The sequence below is a fragment of the Nicotiana tabacum genome, chromosome 10 (assembly GCF_000715075.1).
Source record: "Nicotiana tabacum cultivar K326 chromosome 10, ASM71507v2, whole genome shotgun sequence".
Taxonomy (NCBI): Eukaryota; Viridiplantae; Streptophyta; class Magnoliopsida; order Solanales; family Solanaceae; genus Nicotiana; species Nicotiana tabacum.
The window spans coordinates 120,774,203-120,790,171 of NC_134089.1; the positions used below are offsets into that span (position 1 = coordinate 120,774,203).

Sequence of the window (15,969 nt, forward strand, 5' to 3'; positions counted from 1 at the left end):
TGGTGCGCACCTGTGATAGCACAGGTACGGGCATTTAATCGCAGATGCGGAAAGGGGCTTTTAAGTGAAAATCGCAGATGCGGTGGGTTAGACCGCAAAAGCAGAAAAAGGACCACATGTGCGGAATCCCTGGGTCAGAGAGTATATATTTCATCCTTCGTAATTTTCAGCCTTTCCTTACAATTTTAAAATCGATTTTGGAGCTTTTTGGGGGATTTTGAAGAGGGAATCCAAGGGAACTTCATTGAGGTAAGATTTTTGAACATAAAACTCATTCCTATGGTGTTATTTCATTGATTAGGCTTGAAAATTATGGAAATTTGTGGGTAAATATTGAAGAAATTAGGGCTTGAGATTGGAGACCTTTGATTAAGAGTTTGAGAGGTCATTTGTGGTTGTATTTTAGTACTTTTGATATGAATGAACTCGTGGAGTGATAATGATTCCATTAATGTAAATTTTGTCGGATTTCGAGACGTGGGCCCGAGGGTCGGGTTTGGTAAATTTCGGGATTCGTATTGTAATTTGATTACTTTCAAGTAGGCTTTGTTCCCTTATCATATTTTAATGATTATGTATTGATTTTGGTTAGATTTGGAGCATCCAGAGGATGATTCGAGAAGCAAGGGCATCGGGGGCTAGAGTTTGGACCGGATAGAGGTAAGTAATGATTGTAAATGCTGTCCTGAGGGTATGAAACCCCGGATCTCACATCGTTGTGCTACTATGAGGTGACGCACATGCTAGATGACGAGCGTGGGGTCGTGCACCATTGGGGATTGTGACTTAGTCCATCCTGTATGACTGTTTAACCGCGTACTTGATTAAAAACTACTTGCTATCATCATGTTTTGGGCTGAATGTCATATTTGGGCCTCGTGCCAACTGTTTTGGACCCTTAGGGGATTTTTACTACTATTCCTCACTATTTTGACTTCATAATTATACTCAGTCATGCTGTATTCTACTGTTTTCATAACTCAGCCATATTTACTCCGTTTTGATATTTTAAATGATATTTTGGGTTGAACATCATGTTTTACTGTTGCCCGAGTGACATGAGAGATTTCTGACTGAGTGAGGCCGAGGGCCTATGTTGTAAGGATATTATGGGATCGGGCTGCGCGCCGCAGCGGTGTGATACTAATTTATGATTATGAGGCCGAGGGCCTGATTTGTTACACTACGAGGTGGTTTGATATGAGGCCGAGAGCCTGTTTGATTATGCCACGAGATGGCTTGTTATTGCGCTTGGACCGTAAGGGGCCCCTCCTGGAGTCTGTACACTCCCAATAAGCGCGGGTACCTAGTGTGAGATGTGATATAGCCCGAGGGACTGATGTTGTTCCATGTTATTGCCCGAGGGGCTGATACGAGTGATTGTGAGATAGCCCGAGAGGCTAGTTTTGTTGGTATTTTGCTCGAGGGGTTGATTTATGTTTTCTATCTTTTCTCCTCGTTTTCATTCACTCGTTTAACTACTAAAAGATGTTTCAAAAAGGTTTTTACTGAACTAAGGTGTTTCTATGAGCTTTTACTGCCTTATTGCATTACTCTGATTTCTTTACTGCCTCGTTGTAGCATTTTGCTATGTTTTACGTGTTTTCTTATCGCTTAGCTGCCTTTACTTTTATTACTTATTGAGTTGGTGTACTCACATTACTCCCTGCACCCTGTGTGCAGATTCAAGAGCCTCGGGTCACGGTAGCGAGGGCTGATTGCTTCCAGCAGGCTGTTCGGAGTTCACTAGGTAGCTGCTCGGCGTTCACAGCCCAGTGCTTCTCCCTCCTATCTTTACTTTCCTTTGTACTAGTTCTGTAATAGACTGCGTAGTCCTTTTTCATACTCTTAATCGGATGTTTAGATGCTCATGATTGGTGACATCCCGATGTCGGGTTGTGTTTGTTTCCGCAATTGTTCTATTTCACTCTTTATTTTGGGATTTATAGCATACTAATGACTTAAATTAAATTATTATAACTATTTAATTGATATTGAGGGTTTGTGTCGGCTGGCCTTGTTTCACGATAGGTGTCATCACGATCGGGTCCGGTTTAGGGTGAGTGACATAATCTCTATATCGATAATTCCTGCCTAGCTTTATTCTAAACCAAATGAGGATTTAATTCTTGTATTGCTTGTCTCATAACGAAACGAGAAACGGTCGAATTTTAACTTATGATACCAGGTTAGTTACTGTTTTCATCGGATTATCAATTAATATTTGTAACATTTTTTTACATGTAACCACCAAATAAGTGATTTTACTGTATAATTTCTTTTTACACTGTTTAGTGCATAAATTTTAAACTAAATCATTTTCCGTCAAACAAAAGGACTCCTTATAAATTTTTAAAAAAAAAAAAGAAGAAGAAAAGGAATCCTTATACTTATGTATTTATGTTTTAGATCCATCGGGAAATGGAAAAATGCAAGAGAAGGAAAGTAAACGAGAATGGGGCAGTCGGTACACAAGAACTGGGAAAAGAAGCAACCAATACACCAAGTCAGGCGCGCTAAAAGTCTGAACACGGAGCACTCTTTCCGTATTCTTTCTCGTCACACTTTTAACCATTCCACTCCCATTTCACACTTAACTTCTTTTCAAATATCAAAGTCCCACTGTGAAGCCGAGTGTGAGGGGCGCAGGAAATGGCGGATCCGCAGAGAAAATGGGTGAGCGAAGATGTTGTAACATGCTCATATCTTCTCCTCTATATTGCACTCTCTAGTGGCCAGATCTTCTTCAATAAGGTTCCTTCTTTTCCCTTTCTCTCTACGTTGTTAATTAAGCACGTAAATAAATTTGCCTCTAAATTAATGTGCTTATTTGTATTGCATTTGTCTTGTGGCTATTATTTGATACTGGAGTAATGCTTTGTGCCTTGGATCTACGGGCGACTTTAACCACTGCCTTCAATTCGGACCTTTATATATATAGTTCAAAATATTCAAAAAACAAACAAACAAACATGTATTTATACTAATTTCGCACCCATAGTTCCAAGAGAGTATTGGTGTAGTGGTACTTCATGACTTAAAATTTTGGATCCGCCTTTAATGGTGAGAGAAACATGGTTCTCAATATGAGCGATATTACATGTATAGAAGTTTGACATTGTTGCAGGGTGTGAAATTACGCCCTAAGGGTAGTGTGAAGTGTGAATGTACATAGCGTCAAAATCCAAATGCACTTAGGCCTATCCTTAACTCTATCTTTATTGCCGTGTTTATGAGTTGATACAGAGGATAAGCTAAAAGATCAAATAATTAAGCGAATAAAGTCATTTATAGACATTTGATAACAATAAATCTGGAGTTCAATGATATTGAACTTCTATTACCTTCCCTTGGATGGAAGTAGTAGTATACCAGTATCTTAAAATTCATTGATTTATTTGGTTCAATGGTATTAAAACATTTTTCTCCTTTAACCCTCAACTTAAGGCAGCATTCTAGTTTCAATCAGTAACAACAACAAACCCAATGTAATCCTATAAGTGGGGTCTGGGAAGGTAATGTGTACGCAAACCTTACCCCTGCCTTGAAGGTAGAGAGGTTGTTGATCGGACCCTCGGCTCAAGAGAGACGAAAAGAAAAGCAGTAGCACCAAACATTAACAACAACAAGATAGTAGGATAACAAAATGAAAAGATCAACAAGTAGTAGTAGAACTAGTTTCAATCAGTCAAAAGTCCTTTTTACCAGTTTGAAGAAGTTACTGAAGTGAAAAGATTCTCATCTTCTAGGATAATTTTTATGCGGTTCTGTTCATCGCTATGTCTTCACTAGATAAAGATGCATCTTATCGAGCTCCCTTATTAGTCAATTAAATTGCTGCATTTAAGACTAGTTCACATGTATGACTTGTTGTAGCTCCTTTATCTGACCTGCAATATAATGATGTGTGTTGCAGTGGGTTTTGTCTTCAAAAGATATAAACTTTCCTTATCCTCTTGGATTGACTCTGCTTCACATGGTCTTCTCCTCAATTTTGTGTTTTGTGCTTACCAAGGTTCTGAAGGTACGGAGTATTCACCTTTAGTTTTGTAATGATTTCTTGTATGCCAACCTATAGTGCTAATTTAGAAAATTTCATGCAGATAATGAAAGTTGAGGAAGGGATGACTCTAGATATGTGAGTATTCAAGTGAAAGAATTTCATGTCAAATATTTGTCTTACGGGTGGTTGGCTTCTATCCAAGGCCTTTATTTATTTTGCCGACATTTCTAGTTTAGCTCTTCTTTTTTTTTACCTAGGCTCATTTAGTCCCTTGTTCCCATATTACAGGTCCAGCTATGGTTTTTGGATGTGACACCGATTTTCACTTTGTTTGAAAGATTAGACCATGTACTTATAACATAAGAAATCACACAATAAACCACCTTGTTTTCTTCTCAAAAAGAAACTATTCTTTTTCATCAATTCTTTAGAAAAATGAAAAGCAGTTTGTAGCCTCCACATGTTTTCCATTAGATGATTACGTATTACATAGTTGATGCGTATTTAAATTCTGATTTTATAAATGTGACAAAAATGAATTAAATCAAATTAGTAGCAAACGGAGTTATGCTGATGTAGTTACCAATGGTTTTTACCAATTAACAGGAGAAACTAAAGTTTAACATTGAACTTTCTTACTTGCTATTTGTGTGAAATTAACCTAAAAGTTGAAGAATCTCTTGTTCTAGGCTTAGCTTTTTACCCGACATTCTAATTCATCCATATTAAACAATCATATTGTTTTTTTATTCTTTTTCTGTGGTCCTCTTTTGTCAGATTTGTTTTCAATTATACTATAAATCATTCAATAACGCTGTTGTGGTTTTAATATGCAGATACATGAGCTCGGTCATACCAATTGGTGCAATGTTTGCTATGACACTTTGGCTTGGGAACACTGCTTATCTCTATATTTCAGTTTCATTTGCTCAGATGCTGAAAGCAATCAGTAAGTATACTGCTTTCCAGGTGTTTTATGTGCCGTCCACCATAGATGATATGGGCAAACTACAGCTTTACAATAGAAATAAGCTCATAGGAATAGCTCTCATGTGATTCTTCATGCTTGATAGTTAGCTTTAGAGGCTGGGCTAGTTGACCACCTGTTCCCGTACTCTGTTTTCCTTTGTTCATTTGTGCCAAGGGCATCATCCTCTCTTTTGGTTTGTTTTGCAGTGCCTGTAGCAGTTTTCATTCTGGGGGTTGCAGCTGGACTTGAAGTGATGAGCTGCAGAATGCTTCTCATAATGTCAGTAATCAGTTTTGGTGTACTTGTGGCTTCTTATGGGGAAATAAATATTAACTGGGTAGGTGTTGTCTACCAAATGGGAGGTGTTGTTGGAGAAGCTTTGAGGCTTATATTTATGGAGATTCTGGTGAAACGGAAGGGCCTGAAGCTCAACCCCATATCTGTGATGTACTATGTCAGCCCATGCAGGCATGCAGTTTTATGTCTAAAATCTTGATGTATCGGCATTATCTTTTTCTGTTTCGACGCGATTAATACTCATTTTTGATTGAACCTTCTTGACAAAAATGCAGCGCTCTTTGTTTGTTAATTCCATGGATCTTTTTGGAGAAACCAAAGATGGACGAACAGAGGACATGGAGCTTCCATCCTCTTATTCTAACCCTAAATTCTCTATGTACCTTTGCCCTGAATCTGTCTGTTTTTCTGGTGATTCAACATACAAGTGCCCTGACAATTCGTGTTGCTGGAGTTGTCAAAGATTGGGTCGTTGTGCTGCTATCTGCCCTACTTTTTGCGGATACAAAATTGACACTGATTAATCTTTTTGGTTATGCTATTGGTAAATTTTCTTAACTTTTGTCAAAATTCCTTTCCTAATCCCCTTGAGTGGTTCGCCAAGAAGATATTACTTTACTATTTAAGTGCATTATAGCCATGTTTAGTAATCTCCTGTGCTTCCTGAGCTCTACATATTCTTCTGCTAGTAAAAAAAAATTGATTCCGTAAGAGATGAGATCATAAATGCATTTTTGTTTGGGTTCCAGAGATTACTGTTTCTCTTTCTTGTGAGGAGGAACAGTATGTGAAATGGGGCTTCTCTCAGACAAGGAATCTTTCCTCTATAAAGAAAGAAAAAGCATGCATTAAATCTTCATCCTTGCTACATGTGCTGTTATGCAGAGTATTTATATATCCTTGTGCTTTGCTTCATCTTAGTGCCTGGTAGCTGCTTAATCCTTCTGATATATCTCTGTCAGTTTGTTCATACCATAAAGCTTTTGAGAATGGACTGTACCATGGTATATTCCTATGGGTTCTTTGACCTTGAGCAAATGGTTTTGTTTTTCCAAATTTTCATTAGATTGAACTAACATAATCGCAACTTCTAGTAGTGCCTCTTTGGAGACAGATGCAAACTGTTGGTTATGGATGTCAGTAGTAACGTTTCTAAGTAACTAGGAGAGTGATATGTGTAAGGCTGCTGTGATCTTCATGTTGATTCAGAAGTTTTTGCTTATTCCTCGTACTAGTTGCCTATGTTGGAATGACTCTAAGCTTCTGCCTTCTGTTCTGTGTCTTCATGTATGGTGAGAAATAGTTAATGGTACTACTCCATGAGCAAATATTAACATATAAAGTTGTGGTGCTTTGTGCAGCTATTGCAGGTGTAGCTGCATATAATAATCACAAGCTAAAAAAGGCAGCTTCCCCAGAAAGCTCAGATGAGTCTCAACCCACTCAATCTATACCTTTAATACCATCTACAAATTCCAATAACTAGATGTATGTGAAGAGCAGTGTTGCAACTTATCTTGATTTCTTGCATGTAAATGATGGCAAGCGTTCAAGTTCTTATATGCTCTTATTGGGGAATGGAAGTGCTTTTCAAATGATGCATTATCTGACATACTGGCTCACAGTTTTTGCTTTATGTGAAGCCATAGGGAAACACAGTGATTTTTGACTTGGGAGCGTACCTGTGGATGCGACCTTTTTGATTGTTGCTTCTACTTTTGAATTTGGAGGATTTTGTGATATTTGAGAATAAGATACAAAAACAGTATACTTGAATGATGTAGAGAGTTTGTACCTTGTTCTGCACGAAAAAGGCTGGACAGACATCAAAAGATGCTGGCAGTTGACATACTACAATATGTTGCAGACATTTTGAATTTCAGCACTTCTTGGATGAAATTCTTTTATATATATATATACAAGGCTGTTGTTGCAATTAAATTTTTAGTATACGACAATGTTTTTAATGTCTATGCAGAATATTTCAGAATGATAGAACTTATAAAAACAAATATGACTTCGTGTGGTAAAATGAGATTTGCAGAATGGGATTGCTCGGCTACTGATAAGTGGAAGATCCAATGGGGCTGGCTGTATCCACCAGTTGTTTTGGTAGCAGTTCTTGTCACAAAGGACTCTGAAAGGTTGGCTGCTACTACTGAACAGTTAAAGGTGATGAATAAGTGAGGATATGTAGGGATTAGCTTAGATAGTTTCGTTGTCTCTGGCAGATCTCTTATGTTGACTCTAATGAAGGAATTTTTGTGTCAAATTTCCTACTCTATTCCTCTGTATTTGTATTATCATGAGTTGTTTGTTTGTCCTTAAGGCTCAAGTGTGAGGAACTGAGGATAATACTACTTGTGCATATTTTATTGCATCATACATATAATGTTTTTATATACTGATATAAGACTCCTATATGTATCAATAACTCATACAGCTTACCGATTCAAGTTGTGCTCACTTCAGATAGTGAGAAATGTTTCTTAATGACGATTATCCGTGAAATTCTTTCTGTTTATAGGACAAGGACCAATCAAGGGTCGAGATAGTACACGAGATAAATCACTGAATGAGATTGTTACAAATGTAGACTTTGACTTTGTTTGAGAAGGCCACACCTAGCATAGAAACTTAAAACTTTGTTCAGTAGTAGAGAGGATAAGGCTGGCTTTGCCTCCTTCGAGTATTCGTCATATTTTGGAACTTCAATTTTTTCCATTTTTAATCTCCATAACTTTGAGGGAACTATAACCCTGCAAAGAGTTCGGTCCAATTTGGACGCACATTTAGGAGGCGTCAGCTCATCATCGATTTGAGATCCGCCATAGTTCGGGCAGTCAAACCAACTCTCATACGAGCTCTCGGCGATTGATTTGTTTGATCGTAAATTAGGACCATTTTTTGATTCTACAATATTTTTTTCATTAGTCACTTCAGATTCTTTCATTTCTATGTGAAGATCATTTCCTTCCCAAGTTGTGCAAAGGGAAAAAAAAGAAGGGGTGATTCCCATGGTAGCGGTGAGCGAAATGGGAGCAACTTAATAAACCTTAAAACGGAATTGTGGGAGAGCAATACAAGTATCGTGCTGCTAGGCGAAGCAGCCCGAATGTTGCACCCTAGATAGCAAAAATCCAGTAGCCGAAAACATCACTAGCTTATGCTTTGATTCGAGTAGCATGAGGCAGGTCAAGGAAGTTGGTGACCTGATGATAGGGGAGCCAACAACCAAAATCCTAGTGAATGACAATCGTAACTATAAAGGTCCTAAGGTAGTGAAATCCTTTGTCCGGTAGGTTCTAACCCACACAAAAGGTGTCACAATTTGGGCAGTGTCTCGGAGAGACGCTCAATGAAATAGACATGTATGTGAAGATACATACTACCTACACCTGAATAGAAAGACCCTACGAAGTTTCACACAGTAATACCCATGGTTAGTCCTGGAAAAAGGAAAAGATTAATTGGTTAGAAATACCTACGTATTAAACTCAGTTAGTTTGTTATATTCAAATTATACAAAGATAAGCATTTACGAATCACTCTGTGCTTATGCCGCTATTTTATGTCAACACTTTCGAACATGAACTCTTTGATACTATAAGCATTTTATTCATATAACAAAAATTCTAAAAAATATTCAAATACTGTTAAATGGTTTATTTCAATGTCTATATCAAAATAGAATTTGCTAAGTTAGTGCTAACTGCTAACTAAAATAGTACACTACACGAAAATGCGAATATAAAAAGCAGCAGATAGTTAATAAAGGAGTAATCCAATGATCAAGAGGTTATTAAAACTATGCTATGAAACACAAATGATAAATATAAAAAAGAAGGACGTAGATTTCCAAAAAGATAGTCCAATAACAATAGGAATCAGAGCACATTTCTAATCATCTTCAGTTTGATCTTTCTTAATTTGGATTAACTATGCAAAAAAAAAAAAAAAAAAAAAAGAGGCCATATAGTCTTCTACCCTTAACCATAAGTTGGAGTTCAAATTTTAGGTATAAAGTCAATTTAATATCCAAAACAAACACCACAACAACAACATAGTCCTCGACTTCTGCGTCTTGTCCTCAATGGGCGCTACTTTCACTTTATCCCGAATTACTTTATTCCTAATCCTATCCCTCCTGGTACTGCCAATCATCCATCTCAATATCTTCATCTCAGCTACTTTTCATCTTCTGCACATGAGAGTTTTTCACTAGCCAACACTCAGCCTTATATTGCATAGTTGGTCGGACCAACATTTCGTAGAATTTATCCTTTAGTATTAGCGGCACACTCTTATCCAAAACAAATACGGAATAAAAAATGAAAAAGAAAAAGGAAAATGGGTAGGCCCGAAGGCAAGGAAGGACAAAAGAGGCTTGGGAAGAAGGGTACGTCTGTCTTATGGGGTTGGGGGGAGTCCGGAACCAAAATGTGGTTCTTTTGGAGAAGTAGCATCTTAATAGGTGTAAAAAAAGATAACATTTTTATATATAGCGCCCAAATACTGGGCGCTATACATTAACGTTAACTGTGTCGTTAATGTATAGCGCCCAATATTTGGGCGCTATACATAGAAACCTGACACTAACAGGTATAGCGCCCAAATACCCGGTGCTATACCCCTTTTTTTAAAAACGAATCGTCTTCTTCAAGACGACCATTCTGCTTCTTCTTCCTCAATATTTTATATCTTCTTCTTCTTGGTCCCCCACTCCCATACCCGTTGCCCCACTATTTTAAAAAAAAAAATTGGGTCCCCCGTCACATAAAAGGTGAAGAACGTAGGTCCCACATTCGAGTAGAGCTTCGTATTATTGTTGATTCACACTTCCGGAGTCAAAATTTCAATCTATTTGCTTTCCGAAAATTCTAAATCGAGGTATTTCGATTTATTTTAAGTTGAAACTTTTATAATAATGCATATTATTTGATTTGTATGTGTTCTATTTCGGTTTGTGTTTTTTTTTCGAAACTAGTATGTTAAATTTTATCCGGATTTAATATTAGTATTTTATAAAAAAATATAAATTTGTCTGTTAATATCTTGATTTATACATATGTGTGTTTCATGCCGTTTTGTGTTTTATTTGCAATTAAATTTATTTGTTGTTTATGTTTAGTTTAGATTATTTTTTAGCGTAGTAAAATCTAGACCTTTTTAGCGTAGTAAAATGTAGACCCTTTGAGCGTAGTAAAATTTAGAGCCTTGTAGCGTAGTAATGTGTAGTATTTTAGCTTAGAATTCCTTTTGTTTAAGTATCTTATACTGGTAGTTGAAAATACAAACTTTGTACAATTAAGTTAATAATTGTATCAACACACATAATTACTAATGTTAATTTGGTGTCACTGGGCCTCAAAATATCGAGCCCGGAACCTATATATATATATAATTTGTACAATTAAGTTATTAAAAATATGAATTTAAATTATAAAACAAACACATAATTATTAATGATAGTTTGGTGCCACTAGGCCTCAAAATATCGAGCCCAAAACCCATAGTTATAATGCCACTATTAGGTTTGGGTCTGGGAGCGATTTCTGCAGTTTCAGCCACTCTACCACAGCTACCGGCTAATGTAGAAATTCCGCATCTCCCTCTAGCCTGTAGGTGGGTTATGCGCCGTACTCTTGCACGAGAGTATGATGTCCATCATAATCTCTCCCTCTGCAGGGATGTGTTGGATCTGCTGGAGGACGCACAAGTGAATATCTAACTAAACTTACCTGTTATAGATTAACTTAGTGTTTCGCATACTAACGGTTTGTGTTCTTATTTGATAGTTCATCTGGACGTCGTACAACGATGAGGTGATAGGTACCCTGCCAGCGTATTGCACGTTCGGCCGACATATTTGGAGGGCTTCTATCCCATTCATATGTCGAGCATCATGCCTCCGAGTGGGTATTTTGTCAGTTTGGCCTGCCGCAGCCTATATCGAGTCCGGCTGTATGGCTTGCTTTACATTATGAGAGGGATGATCGGTCCAAGGCAGACGACACATTTATGGCATGGCTTGACGAGCGGTTGGGTACTTAGGACAGGCGAGGGGACTTGACCCCACCTCCACAGCACTTTCCTATTCAACGTTATATGGCATGGTACCACACTGTTTCCCGACTTTTTATTGGGAACCCTGTTCATCAGGCACGCGGTCGGTACGTCCCATATGCCGGGAGATACGAGGCCCTGGTATATTTTCTGTTATTATTAATTATATACTTGTAATTTAGTGCCAAATATGTAGTTTATATTTTTTACTTTGTGCAGACGATTGGATTACATACCGTCTATCATATGGGGCAGAAGATGCAGAGTCATGTCCACGATCCTGTGGCCATACAGGAGTATAGTCGTCAATTCATGGATGTGGCTGCCCAGACACTGCAGCGAGCCCGATCGGATCAGCGTTTGGCACACGGGGCTGATTATATGAACCCAGCGCAGTACCAGCGAGGTCGTCGTATACCATAAGCTAGACGTGCCCGACGAGCTGGTGGTGCCGGACGACGTGGTCGTGGGCGGGGCGGCGGTGGTCCCCAGCAAGGGGGCGTTGGGGCTCCTGCTGATGATGTTGCTGCTGATATGGCAGGTGGCATGCATGAGACGGACATGCCGTCTTACAGCCTTGGAATTTATCGCACTCCAGTGCCATCGCAGGTGACCCCATCGGGTCAATTATTGATCACGGGCTTGAATATTCAAGGAGTGGATTGGGGTAGATACTTCCCAAGCCCGTCTACCACTGATGAGGATTGACCGACCCGAGATTTTTATAGTGGGCGTCGATTGAGTTATGGCTCCACATCACATGCGCAGGTATGAGTTTATTAGTATTGAATTTGAATTTGTTTTAACTGTAACTTATTTATTTTCTTTAACTTTATTAATTTCCTTTTTAAGGCTTCATGCGATGCTGCGACAGATGACTACATTCAGGATCCAGACACGATGATGGTAAGACAATATAAATTGTTGTGAATTGTTATGTAGTTTTCCATACTAAGTTCCACATTATTATGTAGCCTTCTACTGGACCTGACAGCACCATCGATACATGTCATCTTGCGCCGCATCCGGCTATAAGGAGACGACTTGATGATGGTGATCCTGATATAGCACCCGGGCGGGAGGGGATGCGCCTCAGGCCAACGGCTGCATTGAGACACACCGGATGCAGGACACATTGATTCGGCCTTCCTTTTTTTTATTTGGTGTAAATAATATTTTTGTATACATTAACAACAATATTTAATCAAATATACCCATCACTTTTTTTAGTTACCCATTCGTTTGATAGTTTCATATAACAACACAAGCACTTAAACTTAACATCCACTTCAATTAAAATAAAATTTAATACAACAAACAAGGAAAATATTACTACAGCACAAACACAAGCACAAACACAAACATAACAGGACAACATAATAAAAATACATGAAATATAAAAAATACACTAAACACATACATGTCAATATTTAGCCCCGGTTGCCATTTATTCTCCGCTCCAACCACTTAAATCGTTCTTCCAGTTGTTCTTTTTCTTCTTCTACCTCTTTCAGCTTCACCTTCACCTCCGCAAGTTCCCGTTTATATTTTTTTTACGTTCCTTTTGTGCTTCACAATTCCATTGTGTTTTCCATTTTTCTTCTCTCACCTCCTTCAGTTTCGCCCTCAAGTCTGCAATAATTCTATTGCTTTCTTTTTCATGTTTCCGTTGTCTTAAACACACATTATGAATATACTGCAGTTGTTCTCTGTAGCATTCTTGATAACATGGTTCATCAACCCATTCCTCAAAATCACAAATAGATTCGCCGGGAACCTTGTAAAACTGGTTCATATAGTGCCAGTAGCGGCGTCCAACTTCACCATCGTCCCAACAATTTTGCATCAAGCATACTTTTCCACACTTGCACTTTGGTGGACGAAGAGATTGAGCCATTTGTAAAATATTTGATTTTAGTAAAAAAACCTTACTTTTAATGAAATATTTACTTTACTAAATTTTGAGCACACAAAATAACTACAATGAGCTTGTTATTTATAGGCGAGACAACACCCACATAATATAGTGTTTAACCGCGCTAAATACATAACGTACTACGTAATGGCGCTATATTTTACGTGTTAAATATCATGATGTTGACAAGACAACTTTATGTCAGATAGTCAGCTTTTTAGTTCGACAAGACAACACACACATAACGTAGTGTTCAACCGCGCTAAATACATAACGTACTATGTAATGACGCTATATTTTACGTGTTAAATATCATGATGTTGACAAGACAACTTTATGTCAGATAGTCAGCTTTTTTAGTTCGACAAGACAACACACACATAACGTATTGTTCAACCGTGCTAAATACATAACGTACTATCTAATGGTGCTATATTTTGCGTGTTAAATATCATGATGTTGACAAGATAACTTTATGTCAGCTGGTCAGCTTTTCCAGTTCGACAAGACAACACACACATAACGTAGTGTTCAACCGCGCTAAATACATAACGTACTATCTAATGGTGCTATATTTTGCGTGTTAAATATCGTGATGTTGACAAGATAACTTTATGTCAGCTGATCAGCTTTTTCAGTTCGACAAGAGAACATACACAAAACTATATATTTAACCGCGCTAAATACATAACGTACTATCTAATGGCGCTATATTTTGCGTGTTAAATATCATGATGTTGACAAGACAACTTTATGTCAGCTGGTAAGGTTTTTTAGTTCGACAAGACAACACACGCAAATATACAGATAATTTTATTAAATTATTATTTAAATAGGTAAAATGGAAAAGTACAAATCATAATTAACAAGCATAATTTTATTTCATAAATCTTGCAACATAGACATAACAACTAATTATTACAACATAAACTCATGGGTAGTTAGGTACACTAGAAGAACACCTACCACGAGCTTGATTAGTTTTGCCACCCAAACCAGCTGAAGGACATTTACGACGGTCGTGTCCTGTTTGCAAAGCATATACCACATTTGTGCGCATAAACAGTATCACTAACATCCATTTGGTTCCGTATACGCGTTCTCTTCTGCACCTGTATTTTACACAAATAGGACTTGTTACACACCATTTTAAATGGTTCCGGAGGCCAATAATACCCAGCACCCACTGGCTGCAACTGACCACTATATGTGTTTAGGTACTTGAAAACACTATATTGTTGATCAACATAGTTGGTCTCCGCATAACCAACACGTTGAAAATATTTGATGGCATGTGAGCAAGGCATGTGGTAGATGGACCATTTCCCATAAGAGCATAACCTTGCTGATTCATTTATAGTATGTACATTATTACCCCAATTATTATGGATAGCGATGCGAACTTCAAAAATACCTCTTTCGCTATCATACTGCAAAAATGAATGTCAATGTGCTCGCCGTCTGTATTTCTCAAATCTCTGCATCGGCACTGGCATAAATTCAACACCCCTTTCCATCAATTCCGTTGCAATTGCAGACCGTTCAACAAACCTCTCCGCCATCTGCTTGAACGACATCCGCACCATGGCTGTGACGGACAATCCTCTTGCCGACTTCAATAACCCGTTGAAGGACCCTGACACGTTTGTAGTAAGAATTCTCCATCGTCTGCCACCATCCGCATGCAAAGTCCACTTTTCCGGGTGATGTTGCATTAACCAACAATAGGCTGCCTCGTCTTCTTGCCTGATAGAATCTATATGCCTCAGTAATTTATATTGTTGGTGGTTTGTTACTGCCATCCACATCAAATCATGTAGATCCTTATTGGGATGTGCCTTCTGAAAATTGGCCTTAAAGTGCCTCACAAAGTAACAGTGGTATGCATAAGGTTCTTGCCATGCAAGCAAGTTCTCCACAGAACTTAATATACCACAGTGTCGATCAGATATTAGACAAATACATGAACGTTGTTTGACAACGTGCTCTTTCAGGTGGTTCAAAAACAGCGTCCACATCCAATTACATGGCCAAAACCACCTGCAGCAAACAACCTTGTATACCATCGGACTTGACTCCCATACCTGCATCCACGACACTCTTTTACGTTGGTCTAGACTCATCCCACATTGCTATCTGAATTTCATCAAAATCCCTTGTGAGAGATTCCACATCCGACACAGTTGACAAGTTATCAATGTAAGTAATCTCCCTTGAATGAAACGACACTTCAGACTCGAGCACTCTTCGTCTAGGGGTCTCTCTTCATATCAGGTCCTTCCTCCTCATCCTGCGCATCACCATCCTCACGAGGAAAGGGTGTCTCGTCTTCGGATTCATCGACATTGTTATCGTAATCACTGTTCTGTTCCTCACTCTGTGCATCTGCCAGATCCCGATGTAATACGTCGTTTTCGGGCAATTGAGTGAGTACGGATGGTTCAACTTGCTCGTTTTCGCTGCACAACCAACAAAAATATAAGCTACTGAATTAATAAATGCTTTCCATATGGCTATATCACTTCACTTACAAGTCGTAATGTGATGAAATTCCATGATGGACGTTTTCGATTAGGTGATGACTACCGGATGGGCCACTTATAAAATTCATATCTGGCCGGTACTCCCTATTAAATATATGAGCGTTAATACAAATTCAATACACCAAAAATATACATAATTAACACAAATGAAAATTGAAGTTTACCACTCGTCTTG

The 15,969-nt window shown here is 38.3% G+C and overlaps 1 protein-coding gene across 1 annotated transcript; it reads left to right on the plus strand.

Moving 5' to 3' along the window:
• Positions 1 to 2,412: 2,412 nt before the first annotated feature.
• On the plus strand, positions 2,413 to 7,724 carry LOC107807784 (putative sugar phosphate/phosphate translocator At3g14410). The gene is made up of 7 exons (XM_016632220.2): positions 2,413 to 2,754; positions 3,917 to 4,024; positions 4,104 to 4,138; positions 4,840 to 4,952; positions 5,180 to 5,441; positions 5,546 to 5,814; positions 6,632 to 7,724. Exons 1-7 carry the CDS (start codon positions 2,653 to 2,655, stop codon positions 6,754 to 6,756), a joined length of 1,014 nt encoding a protein of 337 aa, XP_016487706.1. The 5' UTR covers positions 2,413 to 2,652; the 3' UTR covers positions 6,757 to 7,724.
• The last annotated feature ends 8,245 nt before the right edge of the window (positions 7,725 to 15,969 follow it).

Excerpts from the sequence above, each read along its gene's own strand:
- LOC107807784 (XM_016632220.2), top strand. The coding sequence starts at position 2,653 with ATGGCGGATCCGCAGAGAAAATGGGTGAGCGAAGATGTTGTAACATGC. Across the intron at positions 5,442-5,545 it reads TACTATGTCAGCCCATGCAG|CGCTCTTTGTTTGTTAATTC; the intron begins GCATGCAGTTTT and ends ACAAAAATGCAG. Across the intron at positions 5,815-6,631 it reads TCTTTTTGGTTATGCTATTG|CTATTGCAGGTGTAGCTGCA; the intron begins GTAAATTTTCTT and ends TGCTTTGTGCAG.